The 27,146-nt window shown below is 40.0% G+C and overlaps 1 protein-coding gene across 1 annotated transcript; it reads left to right on the top strand.

Annotated features, from left to right (window-relative positions):
• Positions 1-821: 821 nt before the first annotated feature.
• On the top strand, positions 822-26,116 carry fga (fibrinogen alpha chain). Its single transcript, XM_059963341.1, has 7 exons — positions 822-879; positions 1,659-1,660; positions 2,256-2,363; positions 2,453-2,636; positions 2,906-3,051; positions 10,929-11,949; positions 25,410-26,116. The coding sequence occupies exons 1-7, from the start codon at positions 822-824 to the stop codon at positions 26,114-26,116; spliced, it is 2,226 nt and encodes a 741-aa protein (XP_059819324.1).
• The last annotated feature ends 1,030 nt before the right edge of the window (positions 26,117-27,146 follow it).

Here is a 27,146-nt window from a genome sequence, read left to right as displayed (position 1 = left end):
ACTCTTTTTTACCATCCTCAAGGAAAACAGCAGAATATCCTCCACTTCTCCAGATAAGTGCAATTCCAAGAACGCTCAAGAATCTTGACACTATCTGGGACAAAGAAGCCATTACCTCCACCACTGTCAGCCATAGGCTGAGGGAGCACCATCTTAAAACTGCACTGCTGTTGCTCATTGAATGATGGCAAGGCTGTGGAAGTAACTTCACTAGAAAGTTCACAGTGGTTCAAGAAGCCACTTCATTATTAATGTCGAGTAATGAAGAATGGACGTTAAGTGTTAGGTAGATCCTGTAAAAAGAACTAATCAAATAAACCTGATGTAATGATCAGGTCATTCGTTTTGGCTAAAATACAATATCAGCTTGACATCACTATTTCAAGTAGTGCCTTATTCTTGTCAACACCCTCTTCAGAAAGATAAACACTAAATATTTGATTCAGGGAGTTAACTAATTATTACGGTTCTGAAAAATCTCTGTCCTACTGATGATGAAGAAGACTGCCAGATTATAATTTATGCAGTTATTTTCAATCATTTACTCAGCTTTATGGTGAACATCTGAGCAAAAAAACATACTAGTTGGGTGCCCAACCAAATTCCATGTTTTATTTACTCAAAGTGGTTTATTGACTTTGGAAACTGTTGACCTTTAGAATTCAACAAAGCATCATAGAATTTCAAGGATCTCGACAAGACCTGAATGGCAAATGATCAACAGTGTCTTTGAAGTATGGGTAAACAGGTTTCCCAGTAACACTGACAGTTAGTAAATCTGTAGGGATGAAATGAAAGGGAGAGAAAGCCTTTGGTGAAAGATGAGAGCTGCACAGGTCTTTGGTTTGTTTGTATGCTTCATTTTATTTGACTGGGTAAGTTGTCCTTCTGAATAACCCCTATACATAGAGATACAATGCAGAGAGCCCGTGGGCTGTGATTTTGACATTCTTCCGAGTAATAAAGTTCAAAATATGTGGCAAACAATGACAGCTGTAGAATATAAATCTGCTCCCTTTCTTCTTCAGATTTACTTTTATTTCTATAGTATGTGGAAGAGCTTCTTCTCCCAGAGAGTTGTGGAGGTGTGGAATGCACTGCCTCGGAAGATGGTGGAGGCCAATTCTCTGGATGCTTTCAAGAAGGAGCTAGATGTCTGATGGATAGGAGAATCAAGGGATATGGGGACAAGGCAGGGACTGGGTATTGATAGTGAATGATCAGCCATGATCTCAGAATGGCGGTGCAGACTCGAGGGGCCGAATGGTCTACTTCTGCACCTATTGTCTATTGTCTATTATTCAGATAACAGGTAAAATCATCCTATTTAAAGAGCTGTCCCATATTCCTTTGCAGATTGGACCTTCTGGTCCATTATGTTTGGGAAATACTGAATGATATGAATTTGGAGGATTGAGTAAATCTTTGAAGAAATAATAATTCTTGGAGTTTGAATTGTCAAACAACACCATGTAGAACAACAACAATTGTCATGATCTCTAGTGATGTAAACAGGAAAACAAAGTAATAATTAGTCTAGTCAGCTCTTATAGATACTTCCACACAAACACTGAAAAGGTGGGATGAATTGTCATGTGAAATTGACAATTGACAAGATGAAAATCAGGTTCAAGCTGGTACTCATGTTAGTTTCTCAGAAGTAGTATTTCAACAGTTGGGCTGCTGACCAAGCACCATACATCTGCATCTTGGTATGAAGCCAGAACTGTAAACTGAGTCCTTCCTGCGCCACTTCCTACCTCTGTATTACAATTCAGGATATTGAACACTGATACAGTGCTCCTTATTCACTTTCTATGATGTAATTGGCAGTCTAACTATCAATTTCACTTCTCTAATTATCTGAATTCAGGACACACTCCAGTACTCCATATCTTTCTATATACTTGAAATCAGTGGTTCTATAATATGCAGACATCTGCTCCATCAAATTACTTCCTAGGAGATGAAGATGAGCGTCTACCCCTTTTACACAAATGTTAATATTTCAGAATATTTATTTATCACACAGATAGTGGTATACTCAGTTTGAACCAATGGAATAATGCAAATTTTTATTAAAATTTGCTTGTTTTCGTTTCACAACTGTAAAACTGTGTAGAATATTATATATTTTTATTGATGCATAAATACATTGCTCTTTGCTTACTTAATTGAATCCTGCTTGTGATTCTACCCTCCATTTGTAAAATGATTGCTCCTTTTGGCATCTTACAACAAACATACAACTGAAGCTTCAGTCAGAGGCCAGCCTCACAGCTGGCAGAGCACAGCCTGGGGAGATGGTTGATGTACAATCTGAATGCACAGAGAAGTGGCTAATCTGCACTGATGATAATTGGGTAGGTGGTACAGTCATTGGCTTATCTTTAGTGAAGATTTATTTTATTTTCAGGAAGTAAAATAAAATAATTGTGCATTATTACAATAGGGCTCTAAGTGCCCATCTGGATGCCGAATGCAAAGGTTAATAGATGTTAAGAATCAACAAAATGATGAGCGGATACAAGAGATGCAGCACATGCTGAAGAACTATTCCAAAATGTTCGGGGGTACTGACATTACTGTGGCCAAAGTTGTCAATAGAATCAGACAGTCTCTGGATGGACTGGGAGGTCAGTGCCTGCTGTGTTTATGGTTACTCAACTACATTTTATATTCACATAAGTCAGCAAGACATTTGATCTGTACAGATTTTCATCTGAAAATTGTCTTACTGTCTCACTAAAGATATTAAGATATTGATTTTTGATGATTTTATAGCATATTTAACAAAGTACATTGTTTTACGTTCAGCTGGATTTAGATTTTTAGCATACAGGTAGGATTTTATTTAAAACCTTTTAGAGTTACTCCAATTTTTATTTCTTTTTTACTTTTTTAGAGTTTGGAGACACTTACTATCAGTTAGTGGATGATATGAATAGCAAATTGATCAGCTTGCAGTACAAAATCAATAATCAAAGTGTCAAATTGAGGCTCCTGAAGAAGAGGGTACTAAAACAATTTAGAAGTATCACAGGATTTGAGGTAATGTAGCTAATACTTTGAAATTACAGGTTATATTTCATTCTAATCATTAAAGACATTTATGTCATAAAGCATAGAAAATAGAACAGGCCCACTGATCCACCATGACTGTGCGAAACATGATAAAAATTTGTCTAAAACTCTTTTGCTTGCACGTTGTCCATATCCCTCCATTGTATGTGCTTGTCTACATTTCTATGCTTCTGACAATTGGTAATGCAATCCTGGCACCTAACACTGTAAAAAGATACCTTGCATATCTCCTTTAAGCATTTCTCTTCTCACCTTAAACCCATGTCCTATTTGACATGTCCATCCTGAGAATAAAACTTTGTATAACTTCATGCACCATGCCTCCTATCATTTATGTACTTAATAATTTTTATATAAAAATAAAATTCTGAATGATTAATATGTTAAATTAACTATTGTTTGGATCTGAATATATTTGAGAAATATTTATGAGATGATGTATGATCTTGGCATTTTCTCAAGAAATGGGTTAGGGTAAAATTCAAATAACAATGGGTACTTGATGATTGGCATGGATTCAGTGATCTAGAGAACCTGCTACTCCCTCTGCTCGTTTCTATATGTCTCTGGCAGCACGGAGCTTCATTCAGAGATAACATCATTGTATTAAAGTATAGACACAGGCTCTTCAGCCAAGATAGCCTTCAATTGTCAGCTTTGATTTTACAACAATCAGACTCATTAGCATTGCTCACACCACCAGGTTCAGGAACAGTTACTACCCCTCAACCATCAGACTCTTGAACAAAAGGGGATAATTATACTCAAGTTCACTTGCCCCATCATTGAAATGTTCCCACAACCAATGATCTTACTTTCAAGGACTCTTCATCTCATGTTCTCATTATTTATTTATACTTGCATTTGCACAGTTTGTTGTCCTTTGCATCCTGGTTGAGCTTTCATTCATCTTGTTATAGTTACTATTCTATAGATTTGTTGAGTGTGCCCTCAAGAAATGAATCTCAGGGTTAGATGGTGACATGCATGTTAGTAAAAATGTACCTTGAACTTTGATGAAGCAAGCTTTTCCCCCTTGATGGTATCATATATATGTCATATATATCAATAGGTTTGTCCTGAGTCAGTTTTGATCACATTGTTCTGACGGGGAAGAATCAGAGTCAGTTGTAGAACAAAAATATACATTTCTGGAGGAAAAGAGATCATGACCATTTCAGATTAAGTTCCTGCATCAGGACTGACTTGGTGAGTTATTCTAGAGATGTTGCTCTAGACTTCCTCCAGATGTCAACATTTGTAAATCCTTCTGTCTTCGAAGTTATACAGCAACCTGTCTGGGTAAACTAAAATATCTTTCTAAGTTAGTCCCATTTGCCTGCATTTGGTCCTTTTTATCCATACACATGTACAAATGTCTTTAAAACATTGTAATTGTTCATCCTTCTACCACTTCCTCTGGGAAACACACACAAAATGGTGGAGAAACTCAGCAGGCCAGGCAGCATCTATGGAAAAGAGTACTGTTGGTGTTTCGGTCTGAAACCCTCTGGCAGGGCTGGAGAAAAAAAAAACGAGGAGTAGATTTAAAAGGTCAGGGGAGGGGAGAGATTACCAGCAGGTGATAGCTGAAACCTGGAGGGTGAGGGAAGATCTCAATTCTTGCTCAAACCTTCCCTCCACTTTCTATACTGGCTGTCTTCCCTCTTACTTTCAGTCTCAACCTGATACACCAACTCTTCATTTCATCTGCAGATGCTGCCTGACCCACCGACTTACTCCAGCTCTTTGCGTTGCCCCAGATTCCTGCATCTGCAGTCTCCATGGGATCCAGGATAACTTCACTGTGTGAATTTAGAAATGGCTTATCCAAAGAGGGCAAAGGGTGGTTGTAGATGAAACATATTCTGCCTGGAGATCAGTGACTAGTGCTATTCTGCAGTGATCTGTTCTGGAACACCTGCTCTTTGTGACTCATAAAAACATTTTTGGATGAGGAAGTGGGAAGCGTGGGTTAGTAAGTTTTCAGATGACATGAAGGTTGGTGGAGCTGTGGATAATACATAATGGGACATTGACAGGATGCAGAGATGGGTGAGAAGTTGCAGATGGAGTGCAACCCAGTGAAGTATGAAATAATTCATTTTGGGAGGTCAAATTTGAAGGTGGAATACAGGGTTAATGGTAAAATTTTTATCAGTATGGAAGAATAATTTTGAGGTCAACATCTATATATCCCTTAAAGTTGCCCTGCAAGAGTGGTTGAGAAGGTATATAGTGTGAGGGGATTGAGTTCAACAGGTGCAAGATAATGTTGCAACTCTATAAAACCATGGTTAGACCACAACTGGAATACTGGGTTCAGTTCTGGTTGCCTCACTATAGGAAGGAAATGGAAGATTTAGAGAAGGTGCAAGGGAGATTTAATAGGATATTTCCTGGATTAAAAAGTATGTCTTATAAAGATAGGCTGAGTGAGCCAGGGCTTTTCTCTTTTGAGTGAAGGAGGATGAGAGGTGTCTTAACAGAGGAGTAAAAGATGACAAGAAGCCAAGTAGAAAGTAGAAAGTAGAAAGCCAACATTTTCCCAAGACAGAAATGGCTAAAGCAAAGGGACATATCTTTCAGCTGGTTGGAGGAAAGTATTGGGGGGATATTCAAGGTAAATTTTTTACACAGAGAGTGGTGGTTGTGTTGTAGGCATTGCTCAGGGTGGCGATAGAGACAGATACATTAGAGATACTCTAGATAGGCACATAGATGATAGAAAAATGGAGGATGCTGTAGGAGGGAAGGATTAGGTAAAAGGCAGCACAATATTGAGGGCTGCAGTAGGCACCATTTTATCGTGTCTTCTCTGTGCAAATTCTATCCGCATTTGAGACTAAATATGGAAAAAGATAGGTCTGGTCTATGGGTTGAGATTCTAAGTTGGAGAAAGGCCAATTTTGATGGCATCTGAAAGGTTCTGGCAAGTGTAGATTGGGACAGGTTGTTTTCTGTTAATGGTGTACTTGGTAAGTGTACTTCAAAAGTGAAGTTTTGAGAGTACAAAGCTTGTATGAGCATTTCAGAATCAAAGGTAAAGATATCAGGCTTTCAAGAGATGGTGAGTTACTGAGAGTGAAGAAGAGATTTACAAGGATGTTGCCTGGATTGGGGAGCATGCCTTATGAGAATATGTTGAGTGAACTCAGCTTTTTCTCCTTGGAATGGCAAAGGATAAGAGGTGACCTGATAGAGGTGTATCAGATGATGAGAGGCACTGATTGTGTGGAAAGTCAGAGGCTGTTTCCCAGGGCTGAAATGGCTAACATGAGGATACATAGTTTTAAGGTGAATGGAAGTAGATACGGGGGTGGGGGTGGATGTCAGAGGTAAATTTTTCACACAGAGAGTGGTGGATGCGTGGAATGTACTGCAGGCAACAGCGATGGAGGTGGATACAATAGGGTATTTTAAGAGATACATGGATCTTAGAAAAATAGAGGGCTATGCAGTAGGGAAATTCTAGGCAATTTCTAGAGTAGGTTACATGGTCAGCACAACATTGTGGGCCGAAGGACCTGTAATGTGCTGTGAATTTCTATGTACTGGTAACAAAATAAAGGAGGTGCATAGCAGGTACAGGCAGGTTGGAACAAATGATGTGCTTATGGAGTATAAGAAATGTAAGAGAACACTTAAGAAAGATATCAGGAGGGCTAGAAGAAGGCATGAGGTTGTCCTTGGAGACAAGATGAAGGAGAATCCTAAGGGATTCTAGCAATGTGTTAAGAACAAAAGGTTTGCATTGGACAAAATTGGTCCTCTAGAAGATCAGAATGGTAATCCATGTGTGGAGCTCAAAGAGATGAGGGAGATCTTAAATGGATTTTTGCAGCTGTAAATCCTTGGAAGTCAGACACAGAGTCTATAAAAGTGAAGCAAAATGGCAGTGAAGTTATGGACCCTATATAAATTACAGAGGACACTGTATAGAGGAGGTTGTGTTTGCTGTCTTGAGGCAAATTTGGATGGATAAATCCCCAGGGCTTGACAAAGTGTGTCCTTGAACCCTGTGGCGGGCAAGTGCAGAAATTGCAGGGGTCCTAGCAGAGATACTTAAAGTCAAGTTTATTGTCATTTCAACCATAAATTGCTGATAACAGTACGCAGCAAAAACAAAACAACTTTCCTCCAGGACCATGGTGCTACATGAAACAACACAAAAAACTACACTAGACTATATGAGACAGCACAAGGCTACACTAGACTGCATAAAAGAACATAAAAACTGCACTAGACTACAGACTTGCACAGGAATACATAAAATGCACAAAACAGTGCACAGCAGTACAGTACAATAATTAATAAGACAATAGACACAGTAGAGCACAAATTACAATATAATATAATAATAAATTATGTAGATGTCAGTCTAGACTCTGAGTATTGAGGAGTCTGATGGCTTGTGGGAAGAAACTGTTGCACAGTTGCACAGAGACCTCAGGATGGGCTTTCAGGTCATGACAGCCCGTCCTGAGAAACATCCTGAATGACAGGTGAAGTACCAGAGGATTGGAGGATAGCCAATGTTGTTCTGCTGTTTAAGAAAGGCTGTAAAAATAAGCCAGGTAATTATAGGTTGGTGAGCCTGACATCAGTAGTAGGGAAGCTACTAAGGGACCGAATATATGAGTATTTGGATAGACAGAACTGATTAAGGATAGTCAGCATGGCTTTGTGCATGGTAGGTCCTGTCTAACCAAGTTTTTCAAGGAAGTTATCAGGAAAGTTGATGAAGGAAAGGCAGTAAATGTTGTCTACATGGACTTTAGCAAGGCATTTGACAAGATCCCACATGGGAGGCTGGTCAAGAAGATTCAATCGCTTGGCATTCAAGATGGGGTAGTAAATTGGATCAGACATTGGCTTCTGGGAAAACCAGAGAGTGGTAGTAGTAGAGGGTTGCTTCTCTGACCGGAGCCTATGACTAGTGGAATGCCATAGGGATCGGCGCAGGGTCCTTTGTTGTTTGTCAATGATCCGAATGCTAATGTGGTTAACTGGAAACGAAGGCTGCAGGTGACACCGAGATTGAGGGTGCAATGGACAATGAGGAAGACTAGCAGAGCTTGCAGCAGGAACTGGACCAGGTGAAAAATGGCAGATAGAATTTAATACAGACAAGTGCGAGGTGTTGCACTTTTGGAGGAGCAACCAGGGTAGGTCTTACACAGTGAACAGTAGGAGTGAATGAGAACAAGGAGATCTGGGAAATATAGGTCTAATGAAAGTGGTGGCACAGGTAGATAGTGTCGTAAAGAAAGCTTTTGTACATTGGCCTTCATAAATCAAAGTATTGAATACAGGAGACAGGATGTTATGTTGAAGTTGTATAAGATGTTGGTGAGGCCTAATTTGGAGTATTGTGTGCAGTTTTTATCACCTGCCTACAGGAAAGATGTAACAAGATTGAAAGAGTGCATTGAAAATTTACAATGATGTTGCCGTGACTGGAGAACCTGAGTTACAGAGAGAGATTGAATACATTTACTTTATTCCTTATAACATGGAAGACTGAGGAGAGATTTGATAGAAGTATACAAATTTATGAGGGGTATAGATAGCATAAATGCAAGCAGGCTTTTTCCCACTGAGGTTGAGTTGGTCTACAACTAGAGGTCATGGGTTAAGGGTGAAAGGTGAACAGCTTAAGGGGAACAAGGGTAGAATTCTTCACTCATTGGGAGAGTGTGGAACAAGCTGCCAGTACAAGTGGTGCATGCAAGATCGATTTCAATATTTAAGAGAAGTTTGGATAGGTACATGGTTGGGCGTGGTATGGAGGGCTATGGTCCCAGTGCAGCTCAATGTGAATAGGCAGTTTAAATGGTTCAGCATGGACTAGATGGGCCTAAGGGCCTCTTCCTGTGCTGTACTTTTCCAAGAGCCCATGACTGTATAGATCTTCCCAAAATGCTTTTCAGAGTTAAATTCCACCTGCCATTACTTGGCTGTTTTTAGCTGATCTTAAGCCTACTATAATCTCAGTCAACCTCCTTCACAAATCCATCAATTCTGGCATCATATGCAAACTGACTAATTATCCCACCAAATTCTCATCCAAAATGTTAATATGGATGACAAGGAAAAGAAACAGAACTTGTGATGCCCTGTTGGATTCCTATCACTTAGCCAATATTCTACCCAATTGGCTGGCTCACCATGTATCTCAATGTGTTCGAATCTACTTGAATCTACATGAATCGATCATGTGACACCTTTTCAAAACAACCTGAACATTCATTTATAAATTCAGTGGGTAGTCGTATCTCAGAAGTTCTGTGTATAAACAGATAAGTAAATTCTGTCTTTGGAATAGTTGTGTTTGTGTGAGCAACTCCTTTAGCAAATTACCCAGTTTACAACAACTTTAAAAGTTTCTCCCAAAAGTCCTGTTATTTTTTCTCTCATGGTATGCAAATATCAGAAATCAGATCAATTTTGTGTGTGATGCCTGCTGCACCAACCTTCTTAAATACAGAAATTCTACCCTGTCCCATCACAGAATTGCTAATTAGCAGAACAGCACAAATATCACAAAGAAAGAGGGAACCCTGAAGCAGGAATAACTGTTATACTAACACAGAAAATGAGAAAGTGTTGAATAAAATACATTTTACAAAGTACTTTCTTCCTGCCAGAGCTGCACCAGTCCCAATCATTTCTTATTGTCCTTTGTCGCTAGTGGTCACTGGCATGGTGTTACACTTCTTTCTTTTTCAATCTTTTTATTAAAATCAACATGATAAGATTAATACATAGTTATTGGGATTACAAAATTAAAATGAACATAAAAGGATACATAGGCAATAAGTACAATATAGTTAAGTCTTCCCAAATCATGAATGATACAACTATCATATAAACGAAACAACAAAAAAACTAGGTATATCATGTTGAACAAACAGAAAAGAGAAAAAGAGAAAAAAAAATATTATTGCCCAAAGAAAAACTAATCTAAAAAACTAACCACTAACTAATAAAGAGAAAAAAAGGAAAATAAGGAAGGGAAAAAAATGGGCAGTTTATAGGATCTATAAAAAGACAAAGAATCATCAGTGTCCCCAACTCCGATCCTCTCAACATACATATAATCAAAACCGGAAAAACAAATAAGATTGGAACAGGGTCGAATTACATCATGTGAAAATATTGAATAAATGGCCTCCAAGTCTTTTCAAATTTAATAGAAGGGTCATATGTTACACTTCATTCAAATGGCATCAAATCCCAACAGTTTCACCAGAGCCCAAAGACACGGCCTCTCACCAGAACTGAAACTATAGTCAATAGAAAAGTAACTTTGTAATTTTGGTTGATTTAACTTCTATCCCTTTTCCTCCTGAAAAACAAAAATTATAACCATAATTTCCTCGGGAAAATATGCCTCCTAAAATTTCAATATAAACTGAGCTTCCATTGTTAGTTCTGACCTTTTTCCTCTGCTCTACAAATGCTTTGAAGACTTCTTCTTTAAAGATTTTATATGGTACTATTCCAAAAGAAGATGCAAATATTATGGCCCTTTTGTATATTCGACAACATACGCTTTTAGTTACGTTGAACAGTATCATTAAGAACCTTTTATGTGCAAAATACTACAATTTAAATAAATATATTTATTTTTGGAAAACAAACTCTTGCTGAAATCTTCATTCTAAAGGTTAACAAAGCAAGTTTTTCTTGTCAATGTTATTATCACTTTTGTGTAAAATGGGAAGATGTTCTAGTTTTGTCTTCATTTATCAAAAGGGCTTCAGTATTCAAGTGGAAAATGACCAATATTTAAAATCCTAATGATGATAATGATCATAATGTTATTCTCTTATTGTTAGATTGACATTGCTCTCAAGATGCGATCTTGCAAAGGATCTTGCAACATGCCATTTATTTACAACATCAACAGTGAACATAATGCCCAAATGGAGAAATCTGTCAACTCATTGAATAGCATGAGGCTTGATAGCATCGTATATAATAAACCAATACACAAGCTCAGTTTAGTGAAGAAATTTAATGCAGTGACTGGCTTCAAATCTGATTTCAATCTGAAATATCCCAAATTCTGGGAAGAAGTGCCCGTGGGTTTATTTAGCTTAAGTGATGATAGTCCTCCTACTTCTTTTGATATGAGTACTGGATCTGCAAGTAAAGATCTGAACGTTGACACAGATATCATAGCAAATGGTAATGTATCTGATACTCTTAGTGGAATCAACAGCACAAGAAGGGAAAATACACTTTTAAACCATGGGATAAACAGTACAAGAAATTCTAATGCATCCTTAACTCATGTTCATGCAGCTGTCAGCTCAGAGAAACAATATTTGACAAAAAGCTCTGTCAAAGGAAATTTTTCAGGAAGTTCCAATTTCACAGAACTATTCCACTCCTTAAGTGGTTCTCAATCTGTTTTGCAACAGAATATTAGCAAAATCACTAACTCAGTGAATTTTTCTAATCCGTCATTCCGAAGTTTAGAACAAATTGGCCTTGAGAAAACAATGTTGCCACAGGAGAGTAAGCATGTTCCTGGTAATTCAACATACGTGAAGACTAGTGATTTTAATGATTATTCAGATTCCAAGGATGCTGACAGTTCTAAATTAATTGAATCCAGGGAACATGCCATCTTCTCAACCAAAGAGGTGACAGAGTTCAAAGACAATGCACCCTGTATAGAAACCTGTAACAGCAACTACCAATTCACTTACATGGAGGATTCAAATACCATGTATCCTTCTGTGAACCGAAGCCTGTTCTTTGATGAAGGAGTTGCAGAATATGTTCCTGATGTACATGTGCACAACCTTAATGTGGAAACAATGCACAAGATTACGAATTACATTGGGAAAGGTAGGAATAAGCATCACTTAAGGTAAAAATATTTTTTCTTGATAAGGCACTGTCTTCCATGCACTATGTCTATACTAGTGATTGTCCATCTACATGCACTTTTACCAGCACTTGATAATGGTCCACAGCCTAGCATGCTTTGGCAATTCAGCTTCCCAAGCACCTTCTCCTTTTATAGCAACCTCTGCCTGCTGAAACTAGGATTTCTGACATACTGCCTATGTAATCCACAATTTGACATAAAATTCTTATTAATTCTATCTGCTATTACTTTGTCCCCATTTCTACCTCTTCAGTGTCATTTTCCAATCTCACCTCTTTTACTCTTTATATATCTGAAAATATTATTGGTATCTTCTTTTATATTATTGACTAGCTTACCTTCATATTTCATCTTTTCTTTCTTTTTTTACTTGTCTTCTAGTTTAATAGCTTCCCAATCCTTGAACATTCCACTAATTTTGCTCTATTATATGTCCTCTATTTTGTTTTTATCTTGGTTTTGGCTTCCCTTGTCAGCCAAGAAATAGTTTCCCTTTAGGATATTTCTTCTTCTTTGGGATATATATATATCCAGTGCCTTAAAAATTGCTTTCAGAAACTTCAGCCATTGCTTTTCTGCCTTCATCCCTGCTACTGTCCCCTTCCAATCAACTTTGGTCAGTTTCTCTCTCATGCCTCTGTAGTTCTCTTTACTCCAATGTAGTTTCAATATATCCGACTTTAGCATCATCCTCTCAAACTGTAGGGTGAATTCTATCATATTATGACCACTGTCTCCTAATGGTTCATTTACCTTAAGCTCCTCAATCAAATTTGGTTCATTACAAACACCCAATCCATAATTACCTTTCCTCCAATGGGATCAACCACAAGCTGCTTCAGAAAGCCACCTGATAGGCATTCTCTAAACTCCACCTCTTGAAATCCAGCACCAACCTTATTTTCTCAATCTTCCTGCTTGCAAAGAAGTAGCATAGATTTGGAAGGTGTTGAATCATTGTGGATAGAGCTAAGGAACTGCAAGGGTAAAAGAACCCTGATGGGAGTTGTATACAGACCCCCAAACAGTAGTAAAGATGTTGCCTACTAATTACAATGGGAGATAAAAAATGCATGTCAAAAGGGCAATGTTACAATAGTCATGGGAGATTTCAATATGCAGTAGATTGGGAGAATCAGGTTGGTGCTGGATTCAAAGAGGGAGAAATTTCTAAAATGCCTATGAGATGGCTTTTTAGAGCATCTCATTGTTAAGCCCACTAGAGGATCAGCTATTTTGGATTAAGTGTTGTGCAAAGAACCAGAACTGATTAGAGAGCTTATGGTAAAAGAAGCCTTAGTGGCAAGTGATCATAATATGATCAAATTCATCCTGAAATTTGAGAAGGAGAAGCTGAAGAGATGAAACAGTATTACAGCAGAGTAAAGAGAATTACAGAGGCATGACAGAGGAGTTGGCCAGAATTGATTGGAAAAGAACTCTGGCAGGGATGTCACGACAGCAGCGATGGCTGGAATTTCTGGAAGATATTAGAAGGCACAGGATCCCAAAGAGGAAAAAGCATTCTGAAGGAAAGACAACAAAACCGTGGCTAACAAGAGAAGTCAAAGCCAACAGAAAAGACAGAGATGGGCATATAATAGAACAAAGATTAATGGGAAGTTAGAGGATTTTAAAACCAACAGAAGGCAACTAAAAAGTCATTAAGAAGGTAAAGATGGAATATAAAAGTAAGCTAGCCAATAATATTAAAGGGGATACCAAATTTTTCTTCAGATACATGAAGTGTAAAAGAGAGGGAAGACTGGGATATTAAAACACAGGAAAACGATCCTGGAGAGGTAGTTATGAGGGACAATGAAATAGTGGACAAACTGAATAAGTATTTTGCACCAGCCTTCACTGTGGAAGATAGTTGAAGTTCCAGATGTCAGGGGTGATGAAGTATGTGAAGTTACCATAACTAGAGAGAAGTTTCTTGTGAAACTGAAAGGTCTGAAGTCACCTGGACCAGATGGTGTACACTCCAGCGTTCTGAAAGTAGTGGATGAAGAGATCATGGAGGTATTAGCAATAATCTTTGAAGATCTAGATTCTGAAATAGTTCCAGAAGACTTGAAAATTGCTGTTTTGTGACTGCTGATCAAGGTGCAGTGAGGTGGAATGTATAGTGCTACCAGGATGATGGCAGAAAACTCCCTCGGCAGATAAAACGTATCTGCCAAGGTCGGGTGGGCAAAACTGAAACAAAACAGTCATGCCTGTGCACCATGGCCTGGTATTCAGTCAGAATCAGGTTTACTATCACCAACATATGGCGTGAAATTCGTTAGCTTTGTGACAGCAGTACAATGTAATATATGATAATATCTAAAACATAACTGAATTACAGTAAGAATATATTTTTAAATAGTTAAATTAAATAAGCAGTGAAGTAGTGATTTGGTTCAATGTCCATTCAGAAGTCAGATGGCAGAGGGGAAGAAGCTGTTCCTGAATCATTGAGTGTGTGTCTTCAGGCTCCTGTACCTCCTTCCTGACGGTAGCAATGAGAAGAGGCATGTCCTGGGTAGAGGGGGTCCTTAATGATGAATGCTACCTTTTTGAAACACTGCTCCCAGAAGATGTCTTGGATTCTATGCAGGCTACTGCCCATGATGGAGCTGACTAATTTTACAACACTCTAGAGCTCACTTTGATCCTGTGCAGTAGCCCCACCCCCCATACCCCTCATCAAAGACACTGATGCAGCCAGTTAGAATGCTCTCCATGGTACAATTGCAGAAATTTGTGGATGTTTTAGGTGATATACCAAATCTCCTCAAACTCCTAATGAAATATAGTCACTGTCCTGCCTTCTTTATAACTGCATCGATATGTTGTGGCCAGTTTAGGTCCTCAGAGATATTAATCCAGGAACTTAAAATTGCTCACTCTCTCCACTTCTGAGCCCTTTGTGAGGATTGGTTGGTGTTCCCTCGTCTTATCCTTCCTGAAATCCACAATCAGCTCTTTGATCTTACTGACACTGAGTGTAGGGTTGTTACTGACGTCTGAGTTTCGGCAAACAATGGTTGTATCATCAATAAATTTATAGATGACATTTAAGACTGAAGACCACAAGCCATAGAGGCAGAATTAAGCTTCTTGGCCCATTGACTGCTTTGCCATTCAATCGTGGCTACTCCTCTTTTTTCCCTCCTCATCCCCACTCCCTGGCCTTCACCCCATAACCTATGATGCTGTGGCCAATCAAGAACCTATCAATCACCACCTTAAATACAGCAAAGGGTTTGGTCTCCACAGCTGCCTGTGGTAGCAAATTCTACAAATTCACCACCATCTGGTGAATTTGCTTTCCTCACCAATGAGTTAGCACTTCGGATGTTCTGCATGAGGATCAACAGGCTACAGGACAGCTTCTTTCTACAAGCCATTAGACTTTTAAATTTGTATGTCTGTACATTAGGGCAGAGTGGTAACAAAAGGAATTTTACTCCCTCACATTGCAGGCAGGATGTAATTTTAAATAAATTCTAAATTCTATTGTTTCTCCGGCCTCATTTACTAGCAGTCCTATATCCACTCTCATCTCTTTTTTTTAATATATTTTGAAGAAAGCTTTTTCTATCTACCTTGATAGCTTGATATCCACCAAGCTTGCTTTCATATTTCATCTTTCCTCCTCCTAATGATTCTTTTAGTTGCTCTCTGTAGGTTTTTAAAAGCTTCCCAATCCTTTACCTTCCTGCTAAATTTTGCTTTGTTGTATGCCCTCGCTTTTGCTTTTACATTAGCTTTGCCTTCCCTTGTCAGCCACAGTTCTATTATTTTGTCATTTGAGCATTTCTTCATTTTTGGAATACATCTATCCTGCACCTTCCTCATTTTTCCCAAAAACTCTCACTTTTGCTGCTCTGCTGTCATCCCTGCCAACATCTCTTTCCAATTTACTCTGCCCAACTCCTCCCTCATACCATTGTAATTTCCATTACTCCACTGAAATACTGCTACATCAGACTTAATTTTCTCCCTATCAAATTTCAAGTTGAACTCAACTATATTCCAATCTTAAGCTCCTTTAATCACTTCCAGTTAATTACATAACACCCAATCCATATAGATAATCCCCTAGTAGGTTCAACGACAAACTGCCCTAAAAAGTCATCTCATCGGCATTCAACAAACTCACTGTCTTGAGATCCATTACCAACCTGATTTCCCAATCTACTTGCATGTTAAAATCTCCCAGATTACCATGGCATTGCTTTTTTGAAACGCTTTTTCTATTTCCCGTTTCTGTTTCCCTTTTCCATGATCCACATCCCAGCTACTGAATATAACTGCCATTAGGGTTCTTTTAACCTTGCAGTTTTTTAACTCAACCTACAATGATTTGACATCTTCCAATCCTATGTCATGTCTTTTTAATGATTTGATGCCATTCTTTACCAGCTATGCCACGCCTCCCCCTCTGCCGACCTTCCTATCCCTCCAATACAATGTGTAACCTTGGACATTCAGCTCCCAACTACAACCATCCTTCAGCCATGATTCAATGATGGTCACAACACCATGCCTGACTATCTGTAATAGTGCAACAAGATCGGGACATCTCAGATTGGGTGCAGGTTATTCTCGAGAGGGAGGGCAAGAACCCAGATGTTGTGGTCCATGTAGGGACCAACGACGTGGGTAGGATGAGTGAGGGGGTCCTGCGTAGTGAGTTCAGGGAGTTAGGTGCGAAGCTGAAGGGCAGGTCCTCCGGGGTAACAATCTCAGGATTGCTACCTGTGCCACGTGTGAGTGAGGCAAAGAACAGAAGGATTATACAGATTAATACGTGGCTGAGAGGATGGTGCAGGAGGGAGGGCTTCAGGTTTTTAGATAATTGGGCTTTTATCCAGGGAAGGTGAGATCTGTTCCGATGGGACAGTTTACACCTGAACTGGAGCGGTACTAACATTCTTGCAGGAAAGTTCGCTAGTGCTTCTCGGGAGGGTTTAAACTAAATTTGCAGGGGGCAGGGATCCAGAATGCGAGAGAGGATAGCGAGATAAAGAATAAAGGACAGGAGGGGACCTCACGGTTCTGGAATATTAAGTGTGTAGTAGAGAAAGGTGAGGCAGAACAAGTGATAAGGAGGACACATGTACAGATGGATGGTCTGACGGAACATGGAGTTAAATGTGCAGAAAGAATAAGTAAATTTAGGAAGGACAACAAAATTCAAGGGGCGTATAGCCCAATGGGAGTTCAGGGAGCTGGGTTAAGCACAATAGGCAGCGATTTAAACAGAGAGAGGAGAAATGGGCTAAAAATTCTATATCTGAATGCACGAAGTGTCAGAAATAAGGCAGATGAGCTTGAAGCTCATGTGCGAATGGGTAACTATGATGTTGTTGGGATAACGGAGACATGGCTGCAGGGAGATCAGATCTGGGAAATGAATGTACAAGGGTATATGAGCTATCGTAGGGACAGAAATGTGGACAGAGGGGGTGGGATGGCCATGTTGGTGAGGAATGAAATTCAGTCCTTTGCAAGGGGGGACATAGGATCAGGAGAAGTAGAGTCTGTGTGGATAGAACTGAGGAACAGTAAGGGCAAAAAAACCCTAATGGGTGTTGTCTACTGTCCACCAAACAGTAGCATGGATATTGGGTGCAAGTTGAATAGGGAGTTAACATTGGCATGTGGCAAAGGTAATGTCGCAGTAGTTATGGGGGATTTCAACATGCAGGTGAAATGGGAGAATCAGGTTGGTGCTGGACCCCAGGATAGGGAGTGTGTAGAGTGCCTACAGGATGCATTCTTGGAACAGCTTGTACAGGAGCCGACCAGGGACAAGGCTATTCTGGATTTAGTCTTGTGTAATGAACAGGATTTGATAAGCGATCTCGCAGTAAAGGAGCCATTAGGAGGTAGTGGCCATAATATGATAAGTTTTTATCTGCAATTTGAGAAGGATAAGGGCAGATCAGAGGTGTCAGTGTTGCAGTTGAACAGGGGAGACTATGGAGCCATGAGGGAGGAGCTGGCCAAAGTTAACTGGACGGATAGCCTAGCAGAAAAGACAGTGGAACAGCAATGGCAGGTATTCTTGGGAATAATGCACAAGGTGCAAAATCAGTTCATCCCCTGGAGAAGGAAGGATTCAAAGGGGGGAAAGGAACCACAGTGGTTGACAAAGGAAGTCAGAGATTGCACAGCATTAAAAAAAAGGAAGTACGACAGAGCTAAGGTGAGTGGGAGGACAGATGATTGGGAAATTTTTAAGGAACAACAGAACATAACTAAAAAGGCAATAAAGGGAGAAAAAATGAGGTACGAACGCAAGCTAGCCAGGAATATAAAGGAAAGCTTTTTTAGGTATGTGAAGAGAAAGAAGATAGTTAAGAACAATGTTGGGCCCTTGAAGAATGAATTGGGTGAAATTGTTATGGGAAACAGAGAAATGGCAGAAGAATTTAATAAGTACTTCAGATCTGTCTTCACTAGGGAAGACACAAGCAATTTCCCAGATGTCTGGATGGGCCAAGGACATAGGGTAACAGAGGAAATGAAACAGATTGACATTAGGAAGGAAACAGTGATGAGTAAACTGATGGGACTGAAGGCTGACAAATCCCCAGGTCCAGATGGTCTGCATCCTAGGGTACTAAAGGAGGTGGCTCTGGAAATTGCGGATGCATTGGTAATTATTTTCCAATGTTCCTTAGATTCAGGATCAGTTCCTGAGGATTGGAGAATGGCTAATGTTATCCCACTTTTTAAGAAAGGAGGGAGGGAGAAAACGTACAGTACAATACAAACTCTTCAGCCCGCAAAGCTGTGCCGAACATGTCCTTACCTTAGAAATTACCTAGGGTTACCCATAGCCCTCTATTTTTCTGAGCTCCACATACCTGTCCAGGAGTCTCTTAAAAGACCCTATTGTAACAACCTCCACCACCATCACCAGCAGCGCATTCCGCTCACTCACCACTCTCTGCATAAAAAACTTACCATAAGACCATAAGACAAAGGAGCAGAAGTCGGCCATTCAGCCCATAGACTTTGCTCTGCCATTTCATCATAAGCTGATCCAATCTCCCCTTTAGTCCCATTCCTCCACCTTCTCACCATAACCTTTGATGTCCTGATGACTCAGATATCTATCAATCTCTGCCTTAAATACACCCAATGACTTGGCCTCCACTGCCACCCTTGGCAACAAATTCCATAGATTCACCACCCTCTGGCTAAAAAAATTTTCGCATCTCTGTTCTGAATGGGCACCCTGCAATCCTCAAGTCATGTCCTCTTATACTAGACTCCCTCACCATGGGAAACAACTTTGCCACATCCACTCTGTCCATGCCTTTCAACATTTGAAATGTTTCTATGAGGTCCCCCCTCATTCTTCTAAACTCCAAGGAGTACAGTCCAAAGTCCTTACCCCTGACATCTCTTCTGTACCTACTTCCAAGCACCTTAAAACTGTGCCCTCTCGTGTTAGCCATTTCAGCCCTGGGAAGAAGCCTCTGACTATCCACACGATCAATGCCTCTTATCATCTTATACACCTCTATTAGGTCACTTCTCATCCTCCTTCGCTCCAAGGCAAAAAGGCCAAGTTCACTCAAACTATTCTCAGAAGGCATGTTCCCCAATCCAGACAACATCCATGTAAATCTACTCTGCACCCTTTCTATGGTTTCCACATCTTTCCTGTAGTGAGGTGACCAGAACTGAGCACAATACTCCAAGTGGGGTCTGACCAGGGTCATATATAGCAGCAACATTACCCCTCGGCTCCTAAACTCAATCCCATGATTGATGAAGGCCAATGCACTATTTACCTTCTTAATCAGAGTCAAATTGTGCAGCTGCTTTGAGCGTCCTATGGACTCAGACCCCAAGATCCCTCTGATCCTCACACTGCCAAGAGTCTTACCATTAATGCTATATTCTGCCATCATATTTGACCTACCAAGATGAACCACCTCACACTTACCTTGGTTGAACTCCATCTGCCACTTCTCGGCCCAGTTTTTCATCCTATTAATGTTTCTCTGTAACCTCTGGCAGTGATGAGCTTGTCTAGGAGTGAAGCATCACTACCATTCATGATGTTCAGTTTTGCTCTGTCAGAAGTAATGTCCTGCAAACCCTGCTGGAGTTGACGTTCATGCAACATCACCTCCAACCTTACTCAGAATTGTTTTTCAGCTCTTGAAATATCCTTCTGCAAGTCTTACCTGGTTTTCTTGAACAGATCTGGGTCGCCAGACTTACACTCAAAACCACCTGATTCATCCACGTTTTTTGATTTGGGTAAGATCTCATCAGCACATATTCATCCACACAGGTTTTAATGAAGTCAGTGACAGCTATGGTGTATTCATTCAGACTCAAAGATTAATCCCTGAATGCAGTCCAGTCCATCTATTCAAAGCAGTCCTGTAATTATTCCTGTTCCTCCCTGTCCAGACCTTCTTGATTCTCACTACTGGTGCTGCAGTCTTCAGTCTCTGCTCAGGAAGTAGAAGTACAGCCAGGTGACCAGATTCCTCTGAGTGTTGACCTGGTAGGCACTCTTGATGGTGCTGTGACAGTGTCCAGTGTGTTGGTTCCTCTGGTGCTACAAGTGATTTGTTGGTAATAAATAGTTAGACATTTTCAAACTGGCCTGGTTAAAATTCCACAAAGTGATGGAGAAGACATCAAAGTGTGCTGTTTCATGCTTGTTCATCACATTGTACATTCATCTGGAAGCTGTTTGACATTGGCCTGAGGTGGAATGTACATAGCTAGCAAAATGATTGCTGAAATTTCCCGCAGCAGATATCATGAAGCATACTCCCCCTCCCCTACCTTCAAGAGACTCAACTGATCTGTCTTTGCAGTGAACGGTGAAGCCATGGGTCTGTAATGGGTTAGACATGTTTCCATGAAGCAAAGTACACAGCAGTTGCTGATGTCCTTCTGGTATTGCAACCTTGCTCTGAGCTCCTCCATGGTATTTTCAAGAGACTGTGCATTCACCATCAGGATTGTCAGGAGTGGGGGAATAGTGGTCTAAGGCCTCTGTATTTCAATCGTACCTGTAGCTCAGTGCACCTCTCCACTTCTGTTTTCTTAAAGGGGAACTGCATTTATAACCTGAGTCTGCCATCTGGGATCCATCAGTTTTTAGGATCAATAGATTTTTTAGACATCTCAAAACAATGTTGCTTAGTGAAGTATCCATGGATTAGTGACTATGGGTTTCAGCTGTAGTTGTCCTAAAGGGGAATATTTGATGATTCCCATTAGAATGTAACCACTTATTGGTGCCATCTAGAGTTCCCCCTATAGAGGAGAGCACTGACCCAGCTTCTGCTTCTTGTCTCTGAAAGGTCATTCTTCCCAACAGTATCAAAAGGAGCTCACCTGTTGGTGAGGGCAATAGCCCTGTTCTGACTGCCTACTCACCTTGCTTCCCATTTCATTGGCAGCCTGCATCTGAGTTGTAACCACCTCACACAACTCATACAACATAGCAGTAGAGCATTACAGTACAGTACAGGCCTTTTGGGCCACAGTGTTATGCCAACCTTTTAAACTACTTGAAGATCAATCTAACCCAACCCGCCTACATATCCTTCTGTTTTCCTATGATCCATGTGCCTATCTAGGGGCATCTTAAATTCCCTTAATGTCTCAAAATACTCAGATGCTGAGTACTTGCAACTTACCTGCAGTTCCTTCACCCAGTCTGTCAGGAGTTGCTGCTGGGTGCACTCTCACAGATGTAGTCGTCAGAAAGGCTGCAACGTTCTCTGATGGACCATTCCACTACCCTGTTTACCATTTTATCTACATTGTCAAAGGGCATCGATTAACAAGAAACCAGAAACCTTGCTGATTTTTACTTGAGCCTCTCTAGTGAAAGCATCTGCTCTCAATCGTACTTTAGCCCACTCTCAAAATGACTATCCAAAACAGCTGTTCAACTTGACCACGTCAAGTAACGTAACTGGGAGAAATGTACATAATTCACAACCACCAACATTGAGTTAGGGTTTTGCTTTCAAAGGCTGATCTGACATGATGACATTATTACCTAAAAGGTTTTTAATATGTTTTTGTTGTGTAGGGGATAGTAGGGGATTTAAGGGTTCTGGGAAAATGGCAGGTAAGTGGAGATGAGTCCATGGCCAGATCAGCCATGATCTTATTGGATGGTGGAGCAGGCTTGATGGGCCAGATGGCCGACTCCTGCTCCTATTTCTTATGTTCTTATGTGTAGGTTTTGGAATTCAATAAAATGTGTTACAGTTTCATTAAACATAAAACGCCTCACCTCATTTTATTGGCAAAAACCTACAACCCTACTTATTTATTATTGCATAGTATGTGGCAATTCAGCCAATCAGATTTTTACAGTTGAAACTGATCATGAAAACCATCAATTTAAAAGCATGCCTACATTCTTTATTTAAAAATGTTCCTTAGATATCTAATGACCCCACTCTTCCACCTCTTATTCTTAATAAATTGTACTTATAAAACAAAGCCAGCTGGTGGCATAGTGGCATCAGTGCTGGACTTCAGAACAAGAGGTCTGAAGTTGCACGCTCTCCATCCATGCCTGGGTTGAGTGTCGAGCTAGCAACTTGACCTCGTAAAAAAAACCTGAAGAGGGATGGGCTCCACCAGGTTTCAGCTGTCCAAAACATGCCATATGATGAACAATCACCAAAAAGACTGGTGCAAAAAGCTTGTTATGACAGTGCCCCAATGACTCCACCAGGAACACACACACACACACACACACACACACACACACACACACACACACACACACACACACACACACACACACACACACACACACACACACACACACACACACACACACATACACACACACACACACACACTTATAAAACAGCTTGTGATGTTCCATAATATTTCCTACCTAAGATATTTACTTCAACCTCTATCCCATCCAGATCCCTTTATTAAACACCCCTGTACACTTCCTATACATCTGCGTTCAGTACTATGTACTCACTCACTGCAAACATCCTTTTCATTTTTCATCAAAACCTTGATTTTCCTTGACATGCAGTTCCTTGAATATCCCATCCTTATCCTTCACACTGATCCCGAACTCTCACTACTTCACTTTTAAATGACTCTAACTTCAGGTATAAATTTACCATAAGTAGTCATTTGTGCTTTAAGAAGCACTTGGATAAGTACATAGAAGGATGGAGCTTAAAACAACATTGGCCAAACTGAGAAGATTAGGACTAGCGGGAGGACAGCTTGGACTGCTGGGGCCGAAGGGCCTGTATCCAAATTGTATTGCTCTGTTACTCTGTGACTGCAGGAAATGGTGAGAACTGAGGGTGCGAACCAATCCTCAGAGAGGGATCAGAAGTGGAAAGAGTGAGAAATTTCAATTTCCTGAATGGCACTATCTCTGAGGACCCAACATTTCCAAGCAACTACAGGAAGGCAAGACATCTTCAAGAAGTCCTGCCTCAGAAAGGTGGTGTCCATTACTGAGGACCTTCATCAGCCAGGGCATGCCCTCTTCTCATTGTTAATGTCGGGAAGGAGATACAGAAGCCTGAAGGCACATAATCAGTGATTCAGGAACAGCTTCTTTCCCTCTGCCATCCGATTCCTAAACAGACATTGAACCCATGACAACTCCCTCACTTCTTTATTATTTCTGTTTTTGCACTATTTTTAATTTAACTATTTAACATGCATATATATATGCTTACTGTAATTGATTTACTTTTTTCTTATATTGTCATGTATTGCATTGTACCGCTGCTGATAAGTTAACAAATTTGACTACACATCCAGGTGATATTAAACCTGATTCTGAATGGTCATTGGAAGTGGAAGTTCATACTTGGCAGCTCCTGTTTGATCTTCCCCAAAGTCACGCACTTAATTCATATCCATTTCTGTAATTACTTAGAAACTTATGGAGTTATGGTCACTCCCTCCAAAGGGCTCATCTGCTAGCACCTCGCTCATTGCTGGGCCATGTGTTGGCATAGAAGCTCTTCCTGATGCACTTTTAAAGTTCCACCCTATTTTTGTTGTTTCATACTAAGGTGATCCTAGTTAACATTGGGGAGGTTGAAATCCTTTACTACCACAATTCCTTTCCTCTCTGTCATTTGTCTATATATCTGCTCTTCTATCTCTTCCTGACTGTCAAAAGGCCAGGAGTTGTAAAAAGTCAAAGTAAACAATCTCTTCTTTATTTCTAAGATCTATATTAGATTGGTCCTGTTTGAAGTATATTTTAAAACATCCTACCTTATTACCACTGCAATGGCCTCCTTGGTCATCAATACAATGGCTCCTCCACTTTTGCATTCTCATCCCATCATGCCTGAAACTTCTATACACTGCCAGTCCTACCCACGTCTCAGGTAGGGTGGAGGGCAGAATTCTGAATGGAGCAATATACATAATTCTAAATATAACTCTAAAAGATATTAAATTAGAATATAATTCTAATTCTAAAATAAGGTAGTAAACTGTGAGCACCAGGAGTATGTGTGCATTGTTCATTAAAAGTGGAAGGGCCACTTTGGAGTATTTATAAAAACCATACAAGATACTGGGCTTTATAAAGTGAGACAAAGAGTAGAGGAATGGAATCAATGTCATTTTTTAATAAAATAATGGTTTGGCCACAACTGGAGTATTGTGCCCAATTTCAGCTGACACACTTCAGGAATGAAAATGTTTTAGAGAGATTTCAGATGAACTTTACTAAAAGGAAACTGGGATAAGATTTTTTCATTATACGTATGGACTAGAGAAGTTCAGGCTCTTTTCCACGGAACAGAGAAGGTTGTGAGACAAAACAATCTAATTAAAGTATTTAAGATAACAAAGAGCAGCAATATAATCATTCCATAGGTCAAGCTATCAGGAACAAAGGGACAGAGAATAAGGGTTGAGCAGAACCTTGAGTGGCTAGAGTCTTGAATGTACGACCACAGGTAGCAGTCAAAGCATAAATATCTAAAGGTAAAGAAGTGGAGAAATGTTACCAGTTGTACTTTTCATTAAGGAAGTATAGGCTTAATAGGTCAAATAATCCCCTTCCAGGCTGTGATCATTTTATTAATCTAGGAGTCCATAGGTATGTACAGTATCTGACCCAGAATGTAATATTGCAGATGCAGAAAACCTGACATGATTAGTTGGGCTGATGTTTCTGTTTTGATGGATATATCTTGATAGAAAACATATAAATAATATCAAATAAATAAAGTAGATACTTTTCATAGGCCAGCAAGTGCACTATGGGCGGATGATAGATTCTAAAGGCCTTCTGGGGGTCGTGTTAGAATAGTAATGCACATATTATTGTTGATATCCAAAATATGCTCATCAGATTCTCTATTTTAAAACATATCTCTTCTTGTTACTCTTTTTCCAGATTGTGATGATATCATGCAAAAACATGCAAAGGGCCATGAAAATGGCTTGTTTAAGATAAAACCCACTGGATGTCCTGATATTCTGACAGTTTACTGTGATCAGAGCACTGGTGTTGGTGGTTGGATGTTGGTTCAGCAGCGAATGGATGAATCAGAAAATTTCAACCGGTCCTGGGATGAGTACAGAAGGGGATTTGGTAGCCTTGATGATCAAGGTGAAGGCAATATCTGGCTAGGGAATGACATCCTTCACATCCTCACACAAAAGGAAACTTTCCTTCGTATCGAGCTGGAGGACTGGTCTGGAAATAAGAAGCATGCCGAGTATATTGCAAATATAAGCTCTGAATCAGAAAACTACATGTTGAATATAACCAGTTATACTGGGGATGCTGGGGATGCATTAATAACAGGGTTAGCAGTGGATGGGGCATATATTTCCCATGTAAACATGAAATTCAGTACTTTTGACCGAGATAATGATAAATGGGAGGAGAATTGTGCCCAGTTTTATGGAGGAGGTTGGTGGTATAATAATTGTCAGGCAGCTAATCTAAATGGGATCTATTACCATGGAGGACCATATGATCCTCGTGATAATGTGCCCTATGAAATAGAGAATGGAGTAGTCTGGGCCCCTTTTAAGGGTATTGACTACTCTCTTAAAGTGGTGAAGATGAAAATTCGACCAGATACTTCAGTTTAGACAGGGAGCTTCTGTCCTTGTGGGTTAAATGTTGTCACAAAAACAGTATGTTTGTACTGACTTCAGCAAAAATCTACCTCTGTGGATAAATTCCTTTTGTAATGCCTCAACACTTGAACATAAGATTTCCAAAGTGAAGAACAAATAAGTGATTATAATATTTCAGTTAATAATAAACCAGGAACAAAAAACTTGCTCATAGATTCAATTTTAATTCAAATATAGTCAAGAATATGTAACTAAAAGGGATAGTAGGCATTCTGCATGTACTATTTTGTATTGCGTACGAAAGGCTGACAAAACCTCCGATTTAATCCATGCTCCCTATATGTGCTTAGTTGACTCATCTATGGAAACATAACAATCAATCTTGATGTTTTTTTTTAAGAGAAATGCTAACTTTTTTCTGTTGACAGCTACCAGCCGACTTCACCCAGTACCCAGGACAAAGACAGTGAAGGGCAGAACTCTGAGCACTGTTGATAATCTGGGGGTCTAGCTGTACAGAACCTACCTGCTTTAGTTCCCTAAAAATGGTGACACAAGTAGTCTGGGTAGAGAAGAAGGCATGTACAGGCCTTCATGAGTTGTGGAACTGGGTACTGAAGTTGCAGCATCATGTTACAGCTCTACAAGTTGTACTTGGAGTATTGAGTGTAGCTCTGGAAGGATGAGATTAACGTTAGAGAATTTGCAGAAAAGATTCACAAGGGCCGAAGCAAGAGGCTAAGAGTGAAGGACTAAAGACATCGCAAAGAGAAACCATTTTTTTTTACTGATCGGGGAAAAGAGGCTAGACTGCACAGGTGTTTGACGTAGCATGCCAAAGGTTTGAAAAAAGACCGCCATATACAGCGGACAAGATCGGAGTGGACTGAGTCAGAGTGGGACGGCTTTGGCTCAACAGGCTTCGGCGTGAACAAGCAGAGACGAGCGTAGGTTCTGGCAAGATTTGTTTTGTTCATTTAGAGTAGAGAGAGTGCCAGGCAGGATATTGGAATGCTCCTTTTGCAGGATGTGGGAAGTCAGG

The sequence above is a fragment of the Hypanus sabinus genome, chromosome 3 (genome assembly GCF_030144855.1).
Source record: "Hypanus sabinus isolate sHypSab1 chromosome 3, sHypSab1.hap1, whole genome shotgun sequence".
Lineage (NCBI taxonomy): Eukaryota > Metazoa > Chordata > Chondrichthyes > Myliobatiformes > Dasyatidae > Hypanus > Hypanus sabinus.
The sequence above is the reverse complement of the archived record's forward strand: the minus strand, read 5'-3'. Positions and strand labels throughout refer to the sequence as shown.

Coding starts and splice junctions, on each gene's coding strand:
- fga (XM_059963341.1), top strand. CDS start 822: ATGAGAGCTGCACAGGTCTTTGGTTTGTTTGTATGCTTCATTTTATTT. Junction 2,637..2,905: donor GTCTCTGGATGGACTGGGAG/GTCAGTGCCTGC, acceptor TTACTTTTTTAG/AGTTTGGAGACACTTACTAT. Junction 3,052..10,928: donor GAAGTATCACAGGATTTGAG/GTAATGTAGCTA, acceptor TCTTATTGTTAG/ATTGACATTGCTCTCAAGAT.